The sequence below is a fragment of the Vipera ursinii genome (genome assembly GCF_947247035.1).
Source record: "Vipera ursinii genome assembly, chromosome: 1".
NCBI classification, from domain to species: domain Eukaryota; kingdom Metazoa; phylum Chordata; class Lepidosauria; order Squamata; family Viperidae; genus Vipera; species Vipera ursinii.
In genome coordinates, this window is record NC_139512.1 from 280557355 (window position 1) to 280579516 (window position 22162).

A 22162-nucleotide genomic window follows, 5' to 3' on the forward strand; every position below is an offset into this window, starting at 1 on the left:
CATTGATAGGGAACTAGTGTACTAGTGGAATGAAATCAAAACATTGCTAAGAAGCATTATGAAAGGGAAAACCAAGAAATAAAAGAGGGCAAACTGGATGTCAGACCAAATGGTGGAAATTGCCAAGAAGAAATCATAAACAAGAAAGCAAACATCTCAGAAAGGAACTTTACAAAGAATTTTAGAGAGCTGTTAGAACGGACAAGATGCGTATTCAATTATACTTGTTGAAAACAGAAAGGAAAACAAGGAAAGTTTCCCCAAAGTTCTCAGAGCTCAGGAGATTCCAAGCTTAATTGATATACAAAGGATGTAAATGTACAGATAGTAAGTGAAGAAGATCAGACAAAGATGAAATATGTACCCTGATATTCTGTTAAAATCCGAAATGATATTGAAGATACTTCCAACTTATAAGAATCTGTAATACTAGAGGATAACATTAGATCAGTATTCTATTATTACCAGTCTGAAGGCTGCAGGAATTGATAGAATATCTGCAGATATATGGCAAGCAACAAAAGGAAAATCTGAAAACTTCCAACCAAAGTATATCAGCAAATCTGGCCAGCTGTTGGGAGTTTACTTAGAAGACTTCTCAGAGTGTGCAAAGTATTACAAAATATTATTAATTTTCCATGCCTTTAAAATAATGCTTAGGATCATCCAACTCAGACTAGAGTCTAACGTGAAAGGGGAGATGGTTTTAGGAAAAGCCAAGGAGCAGTAAATTATTGCGGATGAACAGTGAATAATTGAGAAAGCCAAAGAACATCAGTAAGTCAATATGTACATCATTGATCATTAAAGGCATTTGATGGATTGTGCTTTGAAAACCGAGATATCCAGAACATCTCATTGTCCTCATATGAAATCAAGGCACAAATCAGGAAGCCAAAGTCCAGACAGGACACAACAAAACAAACTGGATGTTTTCAGGTTGACTGAGAGAAGGCTACGTATAGGTAATGAAAGTCATAGAGATAGTGAAAAATTTAGGCTGAGTTTAAATATAAAAACAACTTTAAAAACAGATACTGGGGGATAGAACAATTACTCAGTGGAATGACTTGCCTCCAGAAGTTGTGGGTGCTCCAACATTAGAAGTTGCTAAGAAGAGATTGGACAATGATTCATCTGAATAGTAGTAGTAACTGTGAGAGGGATCTCAGAGTCCTAGTGGACAATCACTTAAATATGAGCCAGCAGTGTGCTGCAGCTGCCAAAAAAGCCAACACAGTGCTAGGCTGCATTAACAGAGGAATAGAATCAAGATCACGTGAAGTATTAATACCACTATACAATGCCTTGGTAAGGCCACACTTGGAATACTGCATCCAGTTTTGCTCACCACGATATAAAAAAGATGTTGAGACTCTGGAAAGAGTACAGAGAAGAGCAACAAAGATGATTACGGGACTGGAGGCTAAAACATATAAGGAACGGCTGCTGGAATTGGGTATGTCTAGTTTAATGAAGAGAAGGATGAGGGGTGACATGATAGCAGTGTTCCAATATCTCAGGGGCTGCCACAAAGAAGAGGGAGTCAAGCTATTCTCCAAAGTGCCCAAAGGCAGGACAAGAAGCAACGGATGGAAACTAATCAAGGAGAGATGCAACCTAGAACTAAGGAGAAACTTCCTGACAGTTAGAACAATTAACCAGTGGAACAACCTGCCTCCAGAAGCTGTGAATGCTCCAACACTGGAAGTTTTTAAGAAGAGACTGGACAGCCATTTGTCTGAAATGGTATAGAGTTTCCTGCCTGAGCAGAGGGTTGGACTAGATGACCTCCAAGGTCCCTTCCAACTTTACTATTATGATTATGAAATGAAATAGGGTATCCCTGCTTGAGCAGAAAGTTGGATTAGAAGACGTCCAAGGTCTCTTCCAACTCTGTAATTCTGTTATTCTGTACATATAGTTGTCAATTTATAACCATTTGTTTAATGACTTTGAAATTACAATAGTACTGGAAAAAAGTGACTTATGACCATTTTTCACACTTACAACCATTGCAACATCCCCAGGGTCATGTGATCACCTTTTGTGACTTTCTGACAAGCAAAGTGATGAGGAAGCCAGGTTCACTTAACAACTGTGTTACTAACTTAATTGCAGTGATTCACTTTATAACTAGCAACAGAAATTCTGGGCTAAATTGTGGTCGTAAGTCAAGGGCTACCTGTACACAAGCACTTAGTAGGGTAGTTATGAAGGCCTTGGAAAAGATTTTAAGATGTTGGAATCTCTTCACCTACAAAGGTCAGAATTGGGCTTTTCCCTGTGACACTCTATGAAAGTGAAAGTTGGATTTGGAGAATGTAGGATATAAAGAGGATTGCTGTTTTTGAACTTTGGTTTTGGAGAAGACTCCTGGGAAAACTATGGATAGCCAAAATTAGATGAACAAATGGGTAATTGAAAAATCAACCCAGGGTTACCACTTGATGCACAAATAATCAGAATCAAATTATCATACTTTGGGTACTTTATGTGAAAGCTTAACTACCCAGAAAGTCTATCATGGTTAAGAAATGGAAGGAAAGAGAAGAGAATTATAACCAGCAAGATGGATGAATTCTATTAAAGCAATGATGGGTGCACTGTTGGAAGACCTGAATAACTAGGTTTGAGGTAAATCATCCTGGAGAAAATTGATTGATAACTAAGAGTCAATACCATCTTATTGGCATATAATCATCATCATTAACCTCATCAACAAAATAAAAATGTTTAAATATTTGAAATCAAGAACCCCACAATATCAGAATCAGTTTATACTTGTAATCACTCATTGTACTAATTATTAGTGGTCAATATATTATATTAAAAATAATGTTATTTTGGTTCACCTTGTTATTTTTGTAGGACAAAACTTACATTAGCGCAGTGTAATGCTAAAGCAAAGTATTACAAAATATTATTAATTTTCCATGCCTTTAAAATAATGCTTAGGATCATCCAACTCAGACTAGAGTCTAACGTGAAAGGGGAGATGGTTTTAGGAAAAGCCAAGGAGCAGTAAATTATTGCGGATGAACAGTGAATAATTGAGAAAGCCAAAGAACATCAGTAAGTCAATATGTACATCATTGATCATTAAAGGCATTTGATGGATTGTGCTTTGAAAACCGAGATATCCAGAACATCTCATTGTCCTCATATGAAATCAAGGCACAAATCAGGAAGCCAAAGTCCAGACAGGACACAACAAAACAAACTGGATGTTTTCAGGTTGACTGAGAGAAGGCTACGTATAGGTAATGAAAGTCATAGAGATAGTGAAAAATTTAGGCTGAGTTTAAATATAAAAACAACTTTAAAAACAGATACTGGGGGATAGAACAATTACTCAGTGGAATGACTTGCCTCCAGAAGTTGTGGGTGCTCCAACATTAGAAGTTGCTAAGAAGAGATTGGACAATGATTCATCTGAATAGTAGTAGTAACTGTGAGAGGGATCTCAGAGTCCTAGTGGACAATCACTTAAATATGAGCCAGCAGTGTGCTGCAGCTGCCAAAAAAGCCAACACAGTGCTAGGCTGCATTAACAGAGGAATAGAATCAAGATCACGTGAAGTATTAATACCACTATACAATGCCTTGGTAAGGCCACACTTGGAATACTGCATCCAGTTTTGCTCACCACGATATAAAAAAGATGTTGAGACTCTGGAAAGAGTACAGAGAAGAGCAACAAAGATGATTACGGGACTGGAGGCTAAAACATATAAGGAACGGCTGCTGGAATTGGGTATGTCTAGTTTAATGAAGAGAAGGATGAGGGGTGACATGATAGCAGTGTTCCAATATCTCAGGGGCTGCCACAAAGAAGAGGGAGTCAAGCTATTCTCCAAAGTGCCCAAAGGCAGGACAAGAAGCAACGGATGGAAACTAATCAAGGAGAGATGCAACCTAGAACTAAGGAGAAACTTCCTGACAGTTAGAACAATTAACCAGTGGAACAACCTGCCTCCAGAAGCTGTGAATGCTCCAACACTGGAAGTTTTTAAGAAGAGACTGGACAGCCATTTGTCTGAAATGGTATAGAGTTTCCTGCCTGAGCAGAGGGTTGGACTAGATGACCTCCAAGGTCCCTTCCAACTTTACTATTATGATTATGAAATGAAATAGGGTATCCCTGCTTGAGCAGAAAGTTGGATTAGAAGACGTCCAAGGTCTCTTCCAACTCTGTAATTCTGTTATTCTGTACATATAGTTGTCAATTTATAACCATTTGTTTAATGACTTTGAAATTACAATAGTACTGGAAAAAAGTGACTTATGACCATTTTTCACACTTACAACCATTGCAACATCCCCAGGGTCATGTGATCACCTTTTGTGACTTTCTGACAAGCAAAGTGATGAGGAAGCCAGGTTCACTTAACAACTGTGTTACTAACTTAATTGCAGTGATTCACTTTATAACTAGCAACAGAAATTCTGGGCTAAATTGTGGTCGTAAGTCAAGGGCTACCTGTACACAAGCACTTAGTAGGGTAGTTATGAAGGCCTTGGAAAAGATTTTAAGATGTTGGAATCTCTTCACCTACAAAGGTCAGAATTGGGCTTTTCCCTGTGACACTCTATGAAAGTGAAAGTTGGATTTGGAGAATGTAGGATATAAAGAGGATTGCTGTTTTTGAACTTTGGTTTTGGAGAAGACTCCTGGGAAAACTATGGATAGCCAAAATTAGATGAACAAATGGGTAATTGAAAAATCAACCCAGGGTTACCACTTGATGCACAAATAATCAGAATCAAATTATCATACTTTGGGTACTTTATGTGAAAGCTTAACTACCCAGAAAGTCTATCATGGTTAAGAAATGGAAGGAAAGAGAAGAGAATTATAACCAGCAAGATGGATGAATTCTATTAAAGCAATGATGGGTGCACTGTTGGAAGACCTGAATAACTAGGTTTGAGGTAAATCATCCTGGAGAAAATTGATTGATAACTAAGAGTCAATACCATCTTATTGGCATATAATCATCATCATTAACCTCATCAACAAAATAAAAATGTTTAAATATTTGAAATCAAGAACCCCACAATATCAGAATCAGTTTATACTTGTAATCACTCATTGTACTAATTATTAGTGGTCAATATATTATATTAAAAATAATGTTATTTTGGTTCACCTTGTTATTTTTGTAGGACAAAACTTACATTAGCGCAGTGTAATGCTAAAGCACAAAAGACTGCAAACATTTTAAAATTGTTCTCGTCGGTTTTAGAAAAGGCACTTCCAGTTAGTTTGTTCACCATCTGCACAACACCAATGACACTTCCTCGACTCACAATAGGCATGCATAAAATGTTCCTTGTTGTATAGCCTGTGTAGAGATCTACCTCCCTAGAAAATAGAAAGGAAGGAAAGAATAAGAAAAGGGAAACCAGTCATTCATTTTATAATAATACGTTCACTTTATTAACGATAGTACTGAACATTTTTTTAGTGAGTAAGCCATTATCCTCTTGGAAAGTCACATAGATGTGTCATGTGCAGTCAACCTTTCTTCACAAAAGAAAGGCCACCCTTTAGAGGTCAGGGTAAATCTTTACCACCAGTTGCTATTGCAGTGGATCTAACATTCCACTTCTTATTTTTCACCATAATATCCCTTTCCAAAAGTTAGTAAAGGAGGCCAACCGTGGTAGCAATATTTTCCAAGATGTAGGAAAATAAAGGCAATTGACAAAGATGTGAAGGAAAGAAACACATGAATTTAGGATTGTTCTGTTCCTATTCAAACTATTTCACATACATTAATTTGTTAAAGTACACATTATATTCTTGCAAAGTCAACAGCACTGTTTCTGTACTTCAAACAGGGATTAAACTGGGACAATATCTAAAGTTACCCTGACTTTATTATCAGCTTTGATTTGATCCGGAAATATCCTAATGTATATTTCACCACAGAAATTTTCCAATTAATAAAGAAACTCCATTAGTGTATGGGATACACATATTAAGTTGTCCCTGGCCCTTAGGGATGCAGTTGACCCGAGGAAGTGTTTGGGGAAAATAATAATATAACTCATTAAGCCAAAGCAGTGGTGTAAACAAGTGGCTTATCCTAGTGAGAAACTACATTCTGTGCAGAAAACTATATTCAGAGCAGTTTCATGAATCTATTAGATGTGTAACATGACAATATGACAAATTGGCAAGCTTAAGCAGAGGTTAAACGTACTGTACGTCAAAGCCTATTATTTAACCACCTTATTAACTGCATATGTTTTTCATATACAAACGAATGAGCTTTTCAAAAATCAGTTACTTAGCATTCATTCTCCTGGTAACAATACTTTAAAGGGACAATTCAGTTTCCATATGAAATCATAAAGAAAACAATCTTCAGCAAACATACATCAGTTTTAATGCAAAACTATAAATATATTTTATTTTTAAATTGGTAGCTGGGGATTATTTACATTAAAGGAAACAGCTGTTTCTTTTAAACAATCTGTGTCTTAAAAACGATGCCCACGAACACTTCCTGTTCTTAGGTCAATATGCTCTCTAACTTTGATCAGGGTTCCAACTTTATATCCAGTGCTGGAAAAAAGAAATTCTTACCTGGAAATGTTGCTCTTGTGGGAGGGCATTTAGTTCAGAAAAAGTCCAGCCTCTGATGCTGAATAGGCAAGCCTAGGAAGCATTTCCTAAGGAGGTAGGACTTCTTTAGATCTCCAAGGTAATGCCAAGGTAGGAGATTATAATAGGCAAATCAACAAAATTAAAAAAAAATAAGTTGCTCGCTAAAATAGAAGAACTGGCCACCTCAATCAATAGTATCTATCAATGGTTAGAGAGGATCAGGTTGACTCACAAGCTGGGCAGAATGATTTCCTGCCTATGAGAAGAACTGAAATTCAGAACATAAGAATTTCTTTTTCTCCCCTTATAGGCATGAGGACATTCACCTCAGGGATGTAAAAAGACAAAAACCAAAACCAGGATATTACATCGCATGTTTAATTACCTCCAAGACAACTGGAGGAATAAGCCATGATTTCCTCTAGAAGTGGATGAAATATTCTGTATTCTAATTCCGAAGAGAACTATGTCTATAGAGCAGACATGTCAAACTCGCAACGTCACGTGACATCGTGCAATGTATCGGGACGGTTTTGCTGTTGCCGGCAATGGGGTGGGCGCGGCTTCTGGATGACGTGTCCAGCCCATGGGCTGACAGTTTGACACCCCTGCTATAGAGGATTTGTTTTTCCAGAGGAAAATCACAGCAGATTAGTTTAAAAGTTTGGGTTAGAATTTGAGTCCTTTCTATACAGAGTCCCTCCTTTTTCAGAGATGTTCCATGAAAAAGTAGACAAGACTACTCTTGATGAACTGATGGAAGACAAGTGGCAGATCACTGAAAGGGAAATTTCCGTCAAGAGTCACATTATTGACGTTCATCAGCATCTGAGATATGCATTATTGACATTCTTCAGTATCTGAAGGTTTCTCCAAGCTGTGTTCTTCACATGCTGATGGAAGAGTTAAAAGCTTAAAGAGTTGAAATTTGCCACCAATTATCATCAGAATTTAGGTGTGGAATTTCTTCACAGCATTGTGGCAAGCTAACAAAACATAGTCTTATTGTTATGACTCAGAAATGAAGGATCAGTCCATGAAATATCATCAAAAAGTTCCACTTTCAAAAATTCAAAACTCAGCTTGGGCAGGTAAAAATCTATGGTTACAGATTTTTTGGGATACAGATGGTGTTATTCACATAGATATTTTTGAACCTGGCATTGCTATCAGTGCTAAACTACGATGCTCAACACTTTGATACAACAATTAAGCAGAGTTCAGAAGTATAAGGACATTTTGCTGCAGAATGATTGAGACTTGGTATCTGGTTCTTAAGGCTCTAGAAATAACAGAATGCCGATTCTGAAGGAAAACTAGTACAATAATCAAATAAAGAGGAATTCTGTGAAAAAAAAGAAAACTATGCCATTTTTCTTTCTATTATTCCTTTAATGCCTGAAGTGGAGTAAAAGAGTGCTCTTCTGTCTAATAGATCACTATCAAATGTTGCTCCATGTTTCGACAATCTCAATTGTTGGTATGAATGCACTCTTCATTAAATATTAAAGGATTAAAGGATTCTGTTGTTCTAAGAGTGCTTCCTCTGACACAAATTCACGCATGATTTCTATGTCAACACTGCTAACGTCAGATGTTCTTGCTTTGACAACATATGAAGATTCAGCCTTTCTCTTTCCTATGCTTTATTCTTAGAATTAAATGACACTGGGGGAGGAGGAGGAATGCGATGGGAGTTAGTTAGACATAACAACATTGTAAAAGTGTATGAACTCAGGGGCTTTTGAAATAAGAGATGATAAGAGATGGCGGGTTTGGAGAACAGGAGAGAAAACCTGCAAATCAAACTAATTGGAGAATGTGATTTATGACCGTTAATTAGAGGAGGGAATTGTGTTTGATACTATGTGCTAAGGGGAAGAGAATTCAGATTTTGGCTTCGACCATGTATATGTGCTGAAGCTATGCTACTCAAATAAAGGTTCTTTAAGGTAAACAATGCCTTAAAGTTCTTTGAAGAGTTTCATTTGTTGGAACCATGACATTCTACTTGTGTGGGCCTCCAAACTGAAGGACCAAAAAAAGACAAGGTGAAATTCTTTACAGGAGCTTAAGGCTTTTGGCCAGTTGAATTCAAATCCAGCATTTCCCAACATTAGGGGAGAGATGAAATATGCCAAATCAATAATGCTCCACAGCATGAAAAATGGAATTGAAATTATGGTGGTTAAACATGAATATTAAAATGTTTCTCTCCACTTACTTTTTTTTTTAACTTCTGGTTTGCATACATGCTCTTTCTTTTAATGTATGTCCCCCAGCTTCTTTCAAGAGCTCCAAACTTTCTTCCCTTGATTAAGGGAAGGAAAACTCAGGTGTCTAGGAAGAAAGCTTGCTTCCAAAGGTAGCCCTTGTTAGCCTTTTCCATCTAATTCCTACAGGCGGGATATTTCCAGAACTGAATGCACTCACACCTATGAGGGGAGAAAGCTATAAACGTTGCTATCAGAAGAAGAAGAAGAAGAAAACTATCTTCAAGCTTGAAGAACAGACTTGTTAGTCCTGGTTTGAGCCACATTTCTTCTGGAAACTGGATACACTGGAAATAGCAGAAACATTCCTACCATAAATTTCTGTTCGGTATAGAAGACATTTCTTAACCTTGGGATGGCACTACAAATACATGGGCTGGATGAAAAAACCAAGTTTCTCTAACAGAAATGGCTGATTTTGTTGTGATTCAGGGTCAGCCTGTGGGTTTGGCAGCTGGGTCGGACGACTCAGAGGAGGAGGGGGGTGTTGAAGAGCTTGCTGAGGGGGTTGGAGAGCTTGCTGATGAGAGCCCTCAGCCAGGCCCCTCCCACCTGGTCACGATGGAGACCCAGCTGTGTGAGCCTGACAGCGTGGATGAAGATGACCCACAGCTGGCCCTGTTCAAGGACGCCTGACACAGTCAATCAGGAGTAAACAGAGGAAGGCAATGGGGCACCTCGGAAGGAGGCAGAGAGAAGCCACGCCCTGAACTGTATAAAAGGGGAATGCGTGGGAGGGCTGGTTTGCTGAAGGCAACTGTTTGAATAGCTCCTGTTTCATGGTTCGTGTCTTGTTTTGCTGTTTTATGTTAATAAATTTGGCAGGCATAATTCCAGCCTCTTGCCGTTTGTAAAGGGGTTGTCCCTGCCTTTTCTGCAGGGCCGGTAGCAGGCTGGTACAGAACAGATTTGCTCTCCTACAACAAACATCCCTTTAGGCCCTGGCCTGTAACAGAACAAAACTTTGCCAATGAGTCCCTAAAGTGTTTTTCAAAAGGTAATTGGACTTCCTTGTTGTTGTTTTTCTTGAAAACATTTCACTTCTCATCCAAGAAACTTCTTCACTTCTGAAAATGAGAAGGAGCTTCTTGGATGAGAAGCAAAACATTTTCAAGGAAAAAAACAAGAAAGTCTGGTTGCCTTTTTTTTTTTTTGAAAAGCACCTTTGGGACAATCATGATCTGGATGATTGGGAATCTCCATAGAATACAATATGTAAATAGGAGCACGTTAGAGTATGTTTAATTTGAGATACCACCCTAAAACTAAGAAATGCCTCTGAGAGAGAAGAGAAATTGTCTTACTTAAAAAACTAAAGTCGTTTTAAAAATTAACTGTGTAATAATGCATCAAATACTGTATGCATACCAATGTGTGCTGAAAGCCTAATGAATTCCTACCTGTTAAAACGTGGATCTGCATAGGCATCAGGTATGTTGAGGACTTCACCAGTTCTTGCCACCTGACCAGCTATTCCTTTTTCAATAGAAAATCTGCATACATGTAAAGAGATATTAAAGCAATACGGTGATATGAAACAGTAACACTTGTAACTGATGAATATCATTCATCATTTGATAGTACTCACAAGCTGGGACAAAAGGCAAAGTTAGAACCATTTCCTAACAGGTGAGGTATCCTATACACAAATTAATCAAGTCAAGAGCTAGGCACTAATATCATTAACATCTCACTGTAGCAGGATCTGCTCCCAATGTACTTTTATAATAATCAAGATCTCTTAAGAATGCTGATTTTCCCTGAGTCAGGTGCCCTCATGAGTCACCTCTTTCCTGAAAGATTTCCTGGATAATATTCTGCACAATGTAGTGTCACTGATGCTGTGCTAAATTTGTAACACCTTGCGAAATGTCCAAATACTCACATGGGAACCAGTAGGTTTTCTCCTCCCTGAACAAATTCCACAGACTATATTTAGATTAAAAGTCAGTACTTTGTTAAAACTGTAGGTATGGTTATCACTTTTGCCTACCAGAGGTAGGCAACCTTGGCTCTTTTATGACTCGTGGACTTCAACTTCCAGAATTCCTGAGCCAGCCATGCTCCACGAGTCATAAAAGAGCCAAGGTTGCCTAGCCCTAGCCCTAGACTCTGGAATGGAAAACCTTAAATAAGCTCCCAGGTTTCCTAAGAGGGTTAACATGGTCAGTGCACATTTTCCGTGTAGAATTTGAGAAGAAGAAAAAAACCCTCAAAAATGTAACATTAGTTTGATCCCTGGGAAAATACAAAGATTTTGCTCTTGTCTGGTTTTAGCCTCTCTGAACTGAATCTTAAGGAATTTCAGAAAGTAATATCAGGTTTTTTAAGAGAAACGTTGGAAGCACTCAAAATATAGGCTATATTTGGTCGAAGATGATTCCATGATAATGAAATTAAGGAGGCAGTTATGAGTATGGGGGGAAATTGTTTTCTATGCCACCAGTGATATTACACAATGCTGAGAAATACCTTTTCAATCACACAGGACTAATCTCTATTAGCAAACAACTATTTTCCCATCTCTGTCTAAATTCCTAAAGTCTCTGAAAATGCAGATATATATATTCTTTAAATTGACTGAACATAGAATCATAGGGCTGGAAGGCACCTCAGAGGTCTTCTAGTCCAACCCACCGCTCAAGGCAAGAGACCTTATACCATCCCAGTCAAATCATTGACCAGTCTACTTTTGAAAACCTCTAGTGGTGGACCATCCACAAATTAATTTCAGTGATTAATTGTTCTCATTGTCAGAAAATTTCTTCTTATGTCTTTCTTTAACAAGCTTCCACCCATTACTTCTTGTCCTACCCTCTGGTGCTTTGGAGAATATGTCAATCCCCTCGTCTCTGTCACTGCCCCTCAAGTACTGGAAGACACTTCTCATGTCCCACGTCCACAATCCTTCTTTTCAATAGGCTAGACCAAGGGTAGGCAACCTTGGCTCTTTTTTGACTCGTGGACTTCAACTCCCAGAATTCCTGAGCCAGTATTCCTGGGCTAGACACACCTAGCTTCTACAACTGGGCATCATATGATTTAGGTTTCAGGCCCTTTATCATCTTTGTTGTTCTTCTCTGCATGCTTGTTAGAGTCTCAGTGTCTTTTTTTGTATTTAGTGACCAGAACTGTGTGCAGTATTCCAAATGTGGCCTCACTAGTGCAGTATAAAGCAGTATTTTCACTTCTGGTGATCTTGATGTTATCGCTCTGTTATTGTAGCCCAGGACTGTATTGGCTTTTTTGGCAACTGCAGCATGTTGCTGGCTCATATTTAAGTGATGGTCCTGTCTAGGACACCTAGATCTCTCTCACAGCTACTACTGTTGAGCCAGGTACCATGTATTTTATACTGATGCATTTGGCTTTCTCTGCTTAAGTACAGGATCTTACTTTTCTCCTCCACTGGAACCCTCAACTTACAACAGTTTATTTAGTAACAGTTCAAAATTACTGAAAAAGTTACTTCTGACCATTTTTCACATTCATGACCACTGCAGTATTCCCAAGGTCATGTGATCAAAATTCAGATTCTTGGCAACTGACTCATATTTAAGACGGTTGCAGTGTCCCAAGGTCATGTGATCACCTTTTGCAACCTTCTGGCAAGCAAAGTCAATGGGGAAGCCAGATTCAGTTGTTACTAATAACAACTTCAGTAATTCACTTAATAACTGTAGCAGGAAAGGTCATAAAATGGGGCAAAACTCACTTAACAAATGTCTCACTTAGCAACATAAACTTTGGGCTCAATTGTGTTCGTAATTCAAGGACTACCTGTATAGGGCTCAATGCTCCTGTCTGTCAGGATCTCTCTGAATCCTATCTTCCAAAGTCTTAGCAATTGCCCCCAGCTTGGTGTCATCTGCAAGTCTGAGCAACCCTTCATCTAGTTCATTTATGAAGATGTTGAAGAGTATTGGGCCCTAGACAGAACCCCACTGCACGATTCCCTCCATGCAAATGTAGTTCCTTTAAGAACTAGACACTGGGTGTGGTTGGTCAGCCAATTGCGAATCCATTTGATGGTGGTATTGTCTATCACATTTTTTTTTATCTTATCAAGAAGTCCACTGTGATCTACTTTGTTAAATGCCTTACTGAAGTCCAAGTATACTATGGCCATAGCATTTCGCTGGTCTACTAATGTAGTCATTTTATCAAAGGCAATAAGGCAGGGGTGTCAAACTGCCGGCCCGCGGGCCAGAGCGTCACGGAGAAACCGCGCCCATCCCATTTTCGGCAATGGGAAAAAGTTCCGATACGTCGCGCGACGTCACGTGATGTCACGAGTTTGACATGCCTGCAATAAGGTTTCTCTGACATGATCTGTTTTAACAAACCTGTGCTGGCGTCTATTAATCACTTTGTTCATTTCTGGGTGCTTACAAATCTTCCACTTGATTATCTTTTCCAGGATTTTTCCAGGTATTCATGTCAAGCTGACTGGTCTATAATTTCCTAGATCCATTTCCCCCCCTTTTTTTTTTAGACTGGTACCATATCAGCTCTTTCCTAGTCCTTTGGTAGTTTCCTTGTGGTACAGAAGCACTGAAAGATTACATTCACTGGCTCTGATTACATAGGCCAGCTCTTTCAGAGCCCTGAGATGCAAACCATCCGATCCAGGTGATTTGTACTCATCTAGAGTGGATAGATATGATAAGAGTTTTGCAGAAGAATCAGATCGATAGAAAAGTGTAAGAAATGAATGAACCCTTTCATTTAAAACATAAACTCCATTTACTGGAAAATACAGGCTGGAGCTATAATGGGAAAGATGTAGTTTAGAACAGATAATTTCTATCCAATTATTTCAGTTCCATCAGCCATTCATTTATAGACACTTTGGGGGGGGGGAGAACACCTTTACAGAGTTCTAAATATAAAACATCAAATTCTGTGTATGGTACTGATACAACCCTGAAAGTTGGGGGTACATCTATCCAACCTGAGAAAAAGCTATCAGGACTGTATATTTCTTTGCCCATACCTTCCAACCTGACTTAGAGGCATGGGAAAATTAAGGTGATTGATTGCTTGTTGCTTTTATTTCTGCTGTGGCTTGTTGCTCTTTGAAGTGTCCTTCGATGATGGAACTCTTCAAGAGTTCTATAGCAATGTTGCCTTTCTATAAAGGCAAGGCAGGAAGTCAGGTACAAGTTAAGAAGACATCAGTCTTTCCCTAAACACCACTTTTTAAATACAATAAGCGTGGACAGATTTCTTATTTATGAGAATAAAATTAAGACAATAGCATGCCAATAACTTCCAAAGTTAATTATTTGGATATTCTTATTAAACTGGGTGAAATTTATAACTTTGTTAGGTACTGGAATAGTGCATACATGGCAAATAATGAGATCTATCATTCAGTTTGCTCATCCCCTATTCTTGTGAGTGAGTTGCCATATAAACTGAATGAACCAAAGTATCTGAAGGCATCATTATAATTTCAGGCATATAATTCTGATGATATAGACTGCTATTTCAAAACGTAACAAAGCTAACTTCAATGAGAATGAAATCATAGAATGATGCAAACTGTCACAGTATCTGTAAATATAGACAGAAGCTGAATTAAAGTATGAAACTTGTGAAAGCAGTCTACTCTTCTTACCTTATTTCTTTGGTCTTCCTGAAGACCGGCTTCCCTTCATGTACTTCTCCAATGTCAAACAAGTCTGAATACAACTCATTGTTCTTCTGATCTACCTGGAAGAGTGCACAGCGATCTGCATTCACCAGATTTTTTGCATATATCTATAAAGAGCAAAGATGGATTAACCAAAGTGGGTGTGGGACAAAGCTGGAATTGTCTTATACTTGTATACTAACAGTAATTAATCTCAAAGGATATACAATTTCTGACTTGTTTATGGAGTTAGGTGGATGGTTATATACTGTAGGCATGTTCTACTTACCTGTGATTTCATGTTGAGAGACCCACTAATTTTGATTAAACTATTTTCTCCATGTTCAGGCTTCACCATTCTGCGATTGTGGAAGATGAGGTTCTAAAACCCCTCAATCTTCAGAAATATGGTACACAAAAACTTCAGATGTTGTGAATTCTAATCTAATTAAAATATCTGATGATTCAAATGGCAGACGCAAAGTATTTTTTTTCCTGGTGATAATGTTTAAGTCGTTGCATTATAGTAAATAATATAACAAGTTGAAACAAAAGGATCTTTAAGCAACATCAGTATTTTTAGCCCTTTTTTAGTTTATTAGCAGAAAACATGGGAGATCATCTTTTTTGCCAAAAGCATGGTGCAGATAAAAACACATATTTAGCTCAAATTACATTTCTTTCCCAATAACATGTATTTATATAATGAAAGAGTAAGCTGAAAGAAAGTAAATTATCACTGTTTTTATATAATGTCTTTAAACAAATAGTCAAGCAAGTTCTAACATATGTTACTATTAAGAGAATAAATAAAAGGTTCAGTTCAACATGTAACTTTCAGTCTCTGCTCTTTAAGCATTTAAAGATCTCTAGTGACACATTCTTATTGCTAGACTTTTAATAGTTGAATTTAATATTAATTTTATGTTACATATTAAAGTTTTGTATTTTGTTTGTTTTTAATGTTGTCTTCTGCTCAGATTTTATTTAAATAAATGGCAGGATATGAATCCTATAAACATTTAATAATCAAAGGCTCCTATGGCATCTCTGTGAAGTTCTAAAGAGATCTCCAACTCTCTAAAATTTATCTGCTGGTGGGGCAATGATTTATTAAGAAAGGGAAGAATTTGCAAAAAAAAAGCCCTCTTTTTTCTAAGACAGGAAGAATTTATGAACATAGAGTAAGTTACTCCAAAGTGTTTCAGATTCACTTTGAAGGCTATAAAACGATTTTAGAGACAAAGCTTATTTTGTTTTGTATCTCACTTTATTATCTCTACCATTATTTATAGAACTGTCATTATTTTTTCAATGTAACATTATATCAAAAGTTAAGATATCAGATCCATAATCTCATTGTTAAAAATTACCTAGCTGCTCTTCCTACCTTGATCTATTTAAAACATTTTCAAATTTTTATTATAAATATCCAAAACAGCTTGCAAAGGACATACATGTAAAAACCCAGCATTAATATATGAAAATAAAACAGTGAAATTTTAAGAATCTGATTGCATTACTACTGGGAATTAATCTTTCAAATGGTTCTCAAAATATTCACTGGTTTTACAAATATTCTAGAACTCAATATTGATCACCAAACCCCAGTTTACATAAAAATGCAACAGAGAATTGCACTTTTGCAGTGTCTGGCAGCTATTGGGTTCTTGATAACAGATAACAGGCTTCAGCTGAACCTTGGTAAGATGTAGTGAATATGGGTGCAGGGAACCTCAGGACCTAGTTGTTTATCATTTTTAGTTCTGGATGGGGTTGCACTACCCCAGATAGGCCTGTTGCACAATCTGGGGGTTCTCCTAAATTTATGACTCTTGCTCAAAGAGCAGGTGACAGTCATGGCTTGGGAGGACCTTAGTGTAATTCATGTTGTGCATCAGTTGTGCCTTAACTGGATCAGGAGGCCTTGCACGCAGTCAATCATATCCTGGTCATCTCTCAGTTGGATTACTGCAATGGGCTCTATTCCCTTTAAGAGTATTCGGAAGCCACAGTTGGTGCTGAATGCAATGGCAGGGACAATTCTGGAGGCCCCTAGAATGGTGCATATAACACCACTGTTGTGCAAGCTGAATTGGTTACCAGTCTGCTTCCATGTCCAATTCAAGATGTTGGTCATTACCTTTAAATCCTTTAAGACCAGGAATCCAGGGTATCTGAGCGGCCATTTCACCCCAATGGGATTAGGCCACCCTACCTGTTCCAGCAGAAGGAGCTTGTTGCATATAATCCAATCTGTTAAGGAATTTCAAGGGGTGGGATCAAGGAGAAAACTCTTTTCCACTGTGACCCTTGCTCTGTGGAACTTTCTATCACCCACTTTCCTGACCTTCCAAAAGAGCCCCAATGGAGGCACTCTTTGCTGGAAGTGGTTAATGAGGAAAGAAGAAGACTTCAACCCCACACCACCCATCCTCTTGGTTCTATTTTTTAAAATAATTTTATTTTTAAAGACTCTTCTCCTTGCCCTTGCCCACCACAATTACTTAGCAGCTATGGTCCATAGCAGGTCTATTCCACTGGTGCAGGTGGGATGGGCTAATTCCATTGGAGTGAGAAGTTTCTCAAATAACCTGGACATATATGGTGTTTAAAGGTAACAATCAACACAACTGGTAACCAATCCAGCTCACACAATAGTGTTGTTATATATGCCACCCTAGGGGCTCACATAACTGTGCACACCACTGCATCCTGCAAAACATGTACATGTTTTATATTGTTTATTAAAACTTAAAATTCTGAAAGCATAATTGCTGTATGGAAGATATATATATATAGGTCTGAAGTAACAGTAACATAACTTCTGCATACCACATTTCAAAGATTCTGTGGTCTGAATAATACTGAAATATAAATAAAAGTTACCTTACCATTATATTTTCAAGTAGAGAATCTATTGCAACTATGTTATCAAAGTAGGTTCTGTAAAAGAAAAAAACCCAATTTTTTATTGAAATGAAATCCTTTTCAAAAAAATTTAATGATCTATATTGTTTTAAATTTACCAATTTAAAGGATATTGGGCTCCAAAAATTATCTCTAACAGTGAAAGGAGTTATGAATCGTATACTAATTTAGGACCAATAAGATTGGTACACCAAAGGAAAGTACTAAACCCTATGAGAGTGGGAATTTGGGATTTCTCCCAAGGAACTGATTAAAGTTCTATCACCTTGACAGCACTTGTTCAAGTTTGACTGCAATTTTTTCAGCAGAAGCCTAGAATATTCCTTACAGAGGTTATCCGGGTGATCCAGTGGCTTGCTGTAATGGCTTGTGGGAATGACCTTGGGAGACCGGGAAAGAGATGCTGCCTAGAGAACAATCAGATAAAAGGGAGCACAGTCCACAGCTGCATGGTTGACAGAACAAGAGGCTTAGGAGAGACCATCCCTAAATTAACAATTTATTTCCCATTCAAAGAAGTTAATCAGGTTTTAAATCAGTATCTGATATCATTAATAACTGGATTCAGGGGGGAAAATCCCAAATAAAACAAATGTAGGACTTCCGGTGGCGACGCGACGCTGAAGACAGCCATTTCCAGGCTGTCCGCTCCGCGGCTTTGTAGAACCGCCGAAAACAGCGCCGATCAGCTGTTTCGGCGGTTCGGAAGCCCCCTCCTCAGGAGAAGAGGAGGGGGTGAGTACCCAGGTAGGGGTTGAGCTCTCCGGGGCCGCCTGAGCTTAAAGTTCAGGTGGCTGAAGGATCGAGCCCCCCTGAAGCCTGGGTTTGCTCCGGGCTGCGCAGCGTTTCTGCTCCGTGTTTTCGGGAGCAGAACAAAGCGTTAGCAACCACCCCTGCCAGCAGAAAGGATTTTGGAGTGCGAAGACGCAGGCAGAGCGATACAGGAGATCAAGGTGAAAGTGGATTTCTGTTCTTTAGCTCAACGGATTTTATAGACTCTGAAAGTGAAAGTGTGTAGCAAGTAAAAGTGGGGGAAGATGGCGGCTAAATCTTCCAAAGTTCTCAGGAGTGCTGGGGCTTCCCCGGTGCAACAGTCTTCGCTGCAAGCTTTATTGCCTCTGCACCTGCTCCAGCATTGACAGTTAAAGATTTGCAGGATGCTTTGGAAAAGCACTCACAACAAATGGCAGATATTATAGATGAAAAGCTGGATGACAAGTTGTCAGAAAAGTTATCTGAAGTTATAGTGGAGAAGTTTGCAGAAATGAGGGCGGACATTTTGCCTGCACTTCAAGGTATGACTCTATGTATTGAACGTTTAGACGAAAGAGTGGAAGATCTTAGCCAAAATAATTCCAGATTAGAAGCAAAAATATTAGAGACTGAAAATGTGGTGGATAAAATTGACAGCGACTTGACCTTGGTCCAGTACCATGAGATGGAGTTTGCTATCAGGATCAGAGGCCTAAAAGAGAATCCTAAAGAAGATTTGAAGCAAATAGTCTCTGAAGCTTTGGAAGGGGTACTGGGACAGTCAGCAGCTGAAATTGTGGAAAACATAGACAAAATCTTTCGTGTGAACTCATGGATTGCAATGCAAAGGAAGTTACCTAGAGATGTGGTTGTTTATTTCACAAAGAGAGCAATTAGGAATGAAGTCATCCAAGTTTCTTATAATACTAAGCTTGTGGTTGCTGAACAAGAAGTCTTGGTTCTAAAAGAGATCCCTCCAAGAATTTTAAGGAGAAGGAAAGAGTTTGCTTTTCTGGCACAGGAACTCAGGAGACGTGATATTAAGTTTAGATGGGAGATACCAGTGGGTATGGTGGTGATGCATGAAGGTACGAGATATTGTCTTATTACAGTGATGCAGGCACGTGATTTTTATAGCAATGTTTTAAAAGCAACCCTTTTACCACTTTTGGAATCTACAAAGAAGAATGGCAAGGGAAAGCCTCAAGATACTGAAGAAACAACGCAGGCAGATGAGAAAGCTACAGGAGTGGATCAAATTACAGTTTCGTCGGAAGATGTCAGAGACCAGAGGATGACGCGTGCTGCTTCGAGACGAGTGAGACGAGAGCAAGAACAGGACCAGCAGAAAGTTATGGAACCTCCAAAGCGTACCTATAGTGAAGCTGTGGGAGGGGCGCAGCCTAAGGAAGTTAAGGGACTTCTGGAAGACGTGCGCCAGAAGCTTCGGGTCGCTAAGGATGCCGACTAAGTTTTTAACTTGGAATGTTAATGGCTTAAACTCTCCACAGAAGAGAAAGAAATTTTTTCAATATTTAAAACAATTTAAGACTGATATTATTTGCTTGCAAGAAACACATATTAGGGCTATGGACCAAAAGTACTTATTGAACTCTAGATTGGGTACACAATTTATCGCTTCTGCAATGAATAAGAAGAATGGAGTGGTTATTTATGTCAAGAACACTATGACAGCGGAGTTAATAGAAGCAGACAAACAAGGAAGATATGTTATAATAGATTTGTTGTTAGAAGGCAAAAAAACGCTTTTGGTTGGACTGTATGCTCCTAATCAACAACAAGCTGATTTTTATAGTTCATTACACAGCAAGATCACCCAGTTGGATTATAAATCTTTTATTTTTATGGGAGATTGGAATGGTGTTTTGGATGTACAATTGGACAAGTGTAGCTCTTGTAGGCGTACCCTAAGTCATGCTAGATTGCCTAAATCTTTTTTTGAGATGAAGGATGATTTGGAGTTGCGAGACATTTGGAGAGAAAGACACTTACAAGAAAAGGATTATACTTTTTTTTCTGATAGACATCAATCTTTTTCCAGGATTGACTTTATATTAACGACTAATGACTTTTTTTCCAGGATCAAGAAGATAAAGATTTGTCCAAGAACTATGTCTGATCATAGCCCAGCCTGGTTAGAAATTGATAAGGACAATAGAGATAGGTGTTCCTGGTGTTTAAATGAGAACCTGTTTAGAAATCAGGGGAATGTGGAAGAATGTAAAAAACAGATGAAGGTCTTTTTTGAAACTAACATGAATAAGGGTAATTCTATGGACATGGTTTGGCATGCTAGCAAAGCTTATATGAGAGGGGTGTTAATATACATGAACAACAAATATAGACGTAATTTGGAATTTAGGAGGAAAGAATTCGAGAATGAAATTAGGGAAAAAGAAAAGGCCCTAATTTTGAATCCATCGGATGTGAAGATCAAAGAGGTTATTAATTTGTTAAGAGGACAGTTTGACAAGCTGATGGCTGATCAGGTGGCAACTAACCTATGGTTTGCTAGGCATAATACTTTTTGTAATGCCAATAAACCAGGTAGATGGTTAGCTTACATGTTAAGGAAGAAGCAAAGGGCTTCTAATATAGATAAAATAGAATATAAGGGTAAGGTTGTGTATCAACAGGATCGTATTAAGGAAGCTTTTGTGGACTTTTATTCTAAGTTATACGCTAAAGATAAGATTAATGAAGCAGATATTGATGCATATTTGAGGAATGCTAATATCCCGGCTCTTACACCAGAACAAAAGGAAGAGATTAATCAATTGATAACAGAGAAAGAAATTCTCTTAGCAATTAAACAATTGAAGGTGGATAAAGCGCCAGGTACGGATGGACTGACTGCGGTGTATTATAAAAACTTAAAATTGGAGATGATAAAGCCATTAAGGGAATTGTTTCAGACAATTCAAAGGGGAGGCGGGGTGCCTCCGTCTTGGAGAACTGCTTTTATTTTTCTGATTCCTAAGGAAGATCAGGATGCCACTCAAGTAAGAAATTACAGACCAATATCACTTTTGAATACGGACTACAAGATATTTGCTAAGGTCTTAGCTAACAGATTGATGAGGGTATTGCAACAGATAATCCATGGTGATCAAACTGGGTTTATTAGTGGCAGACAAATGAAAAATAATGTGAGGCATATAGTAGACTTGTTGGAATTCTTGGAAAGGAACAACCAGATCCCTGTGGCGCTGATCTTTCTAGACGCCGAAAAAGCCTTTGATCAATTGGATTGGCAATTTTTGATGAAAGTACTAGATAAAATGAATTTTGGGGATAAATTTTTACAACCAATTAGGGCATTATATCAAAAACAAACAGTAAATAATAGTTTGACTGAAGTATGTCATATTGAAAAGGGCACAAAGCAAGGGTGTCCGTTATCACCTTTATTATTTGTTTTAACATTGTAGATATTGTTGATTAAAATACGGAATTCAGAAAAAATTAAGGGAATTCAAATAAGAGATCAGGATTACAGATTGAGGGCGTTTGCAGACGATCTGGTTGTTACTGTGACTCAGCCAGAAAATTCTGTTGTGGACCTGATGGAGATAATAATGCAATATGGGAAGGTTTCTGGATTTAAGGTTAATATACAAAAAACTAAAATATTGGCCAAAAATATGACAGTATCGCAAAAGGCCCTTTTAGAAGGGTAAACTGGATTTGAGATTGTTAAAAGGGTTAAATATTTGGGGGTGTATTTGTCACCCTCAAATGCAAAGTTATATAAAAATAATTATGAAAAGTTACGGGGAAAAATTCAAAATGAACGGGAGGGCTGGAAAAATTACAATTGTCTTTACTGGGAAGAATTGCAGCAGTGAAAATGAATGTTTTGCCAAAATTTTTATTTTTATTTCAAATGATACCTATTCTTAAAAAGGACTCAAATCTGGAGGAATG

The 22162-nt window shown here is 38.1% G+C and overlaps 1 protein-coding gene across 1 annotated transcript in view; it reads right to left on the minus strand.

Moving 5' to 3' along the window:
• The window catches only part of PDE10A (phosphodiesterase 10A), a gene marked incomplete at its 3' end in the record, with an annotated part of 143835 nt that overhangs the window by 31197 nt on the left and 90476 nt on the right, over positions 1 to 22162 (minus strand). The window contains exons 10-13 of the mRNA XM_083366377.1: positions 17425 to 17476; positions 14516 to 14658; positions 10293 to 10385; positions 5182 to 5368 (exon numbers count right to left, since the gene is read on the minus strand). Coding sequence (XP_083222503.1) covers positions 5182 to 5368; positions 10293 to 10385; positions 14516 to 14658; positions 17425 to 17476 — 475 coding nt within the window. The remainder of the gene's footprint in view (positions 1 to 5181; positions 5369 to 10292; positions 10386 to 14515; positions 14659 to 17424; positions 17477 to 22162) is intronic.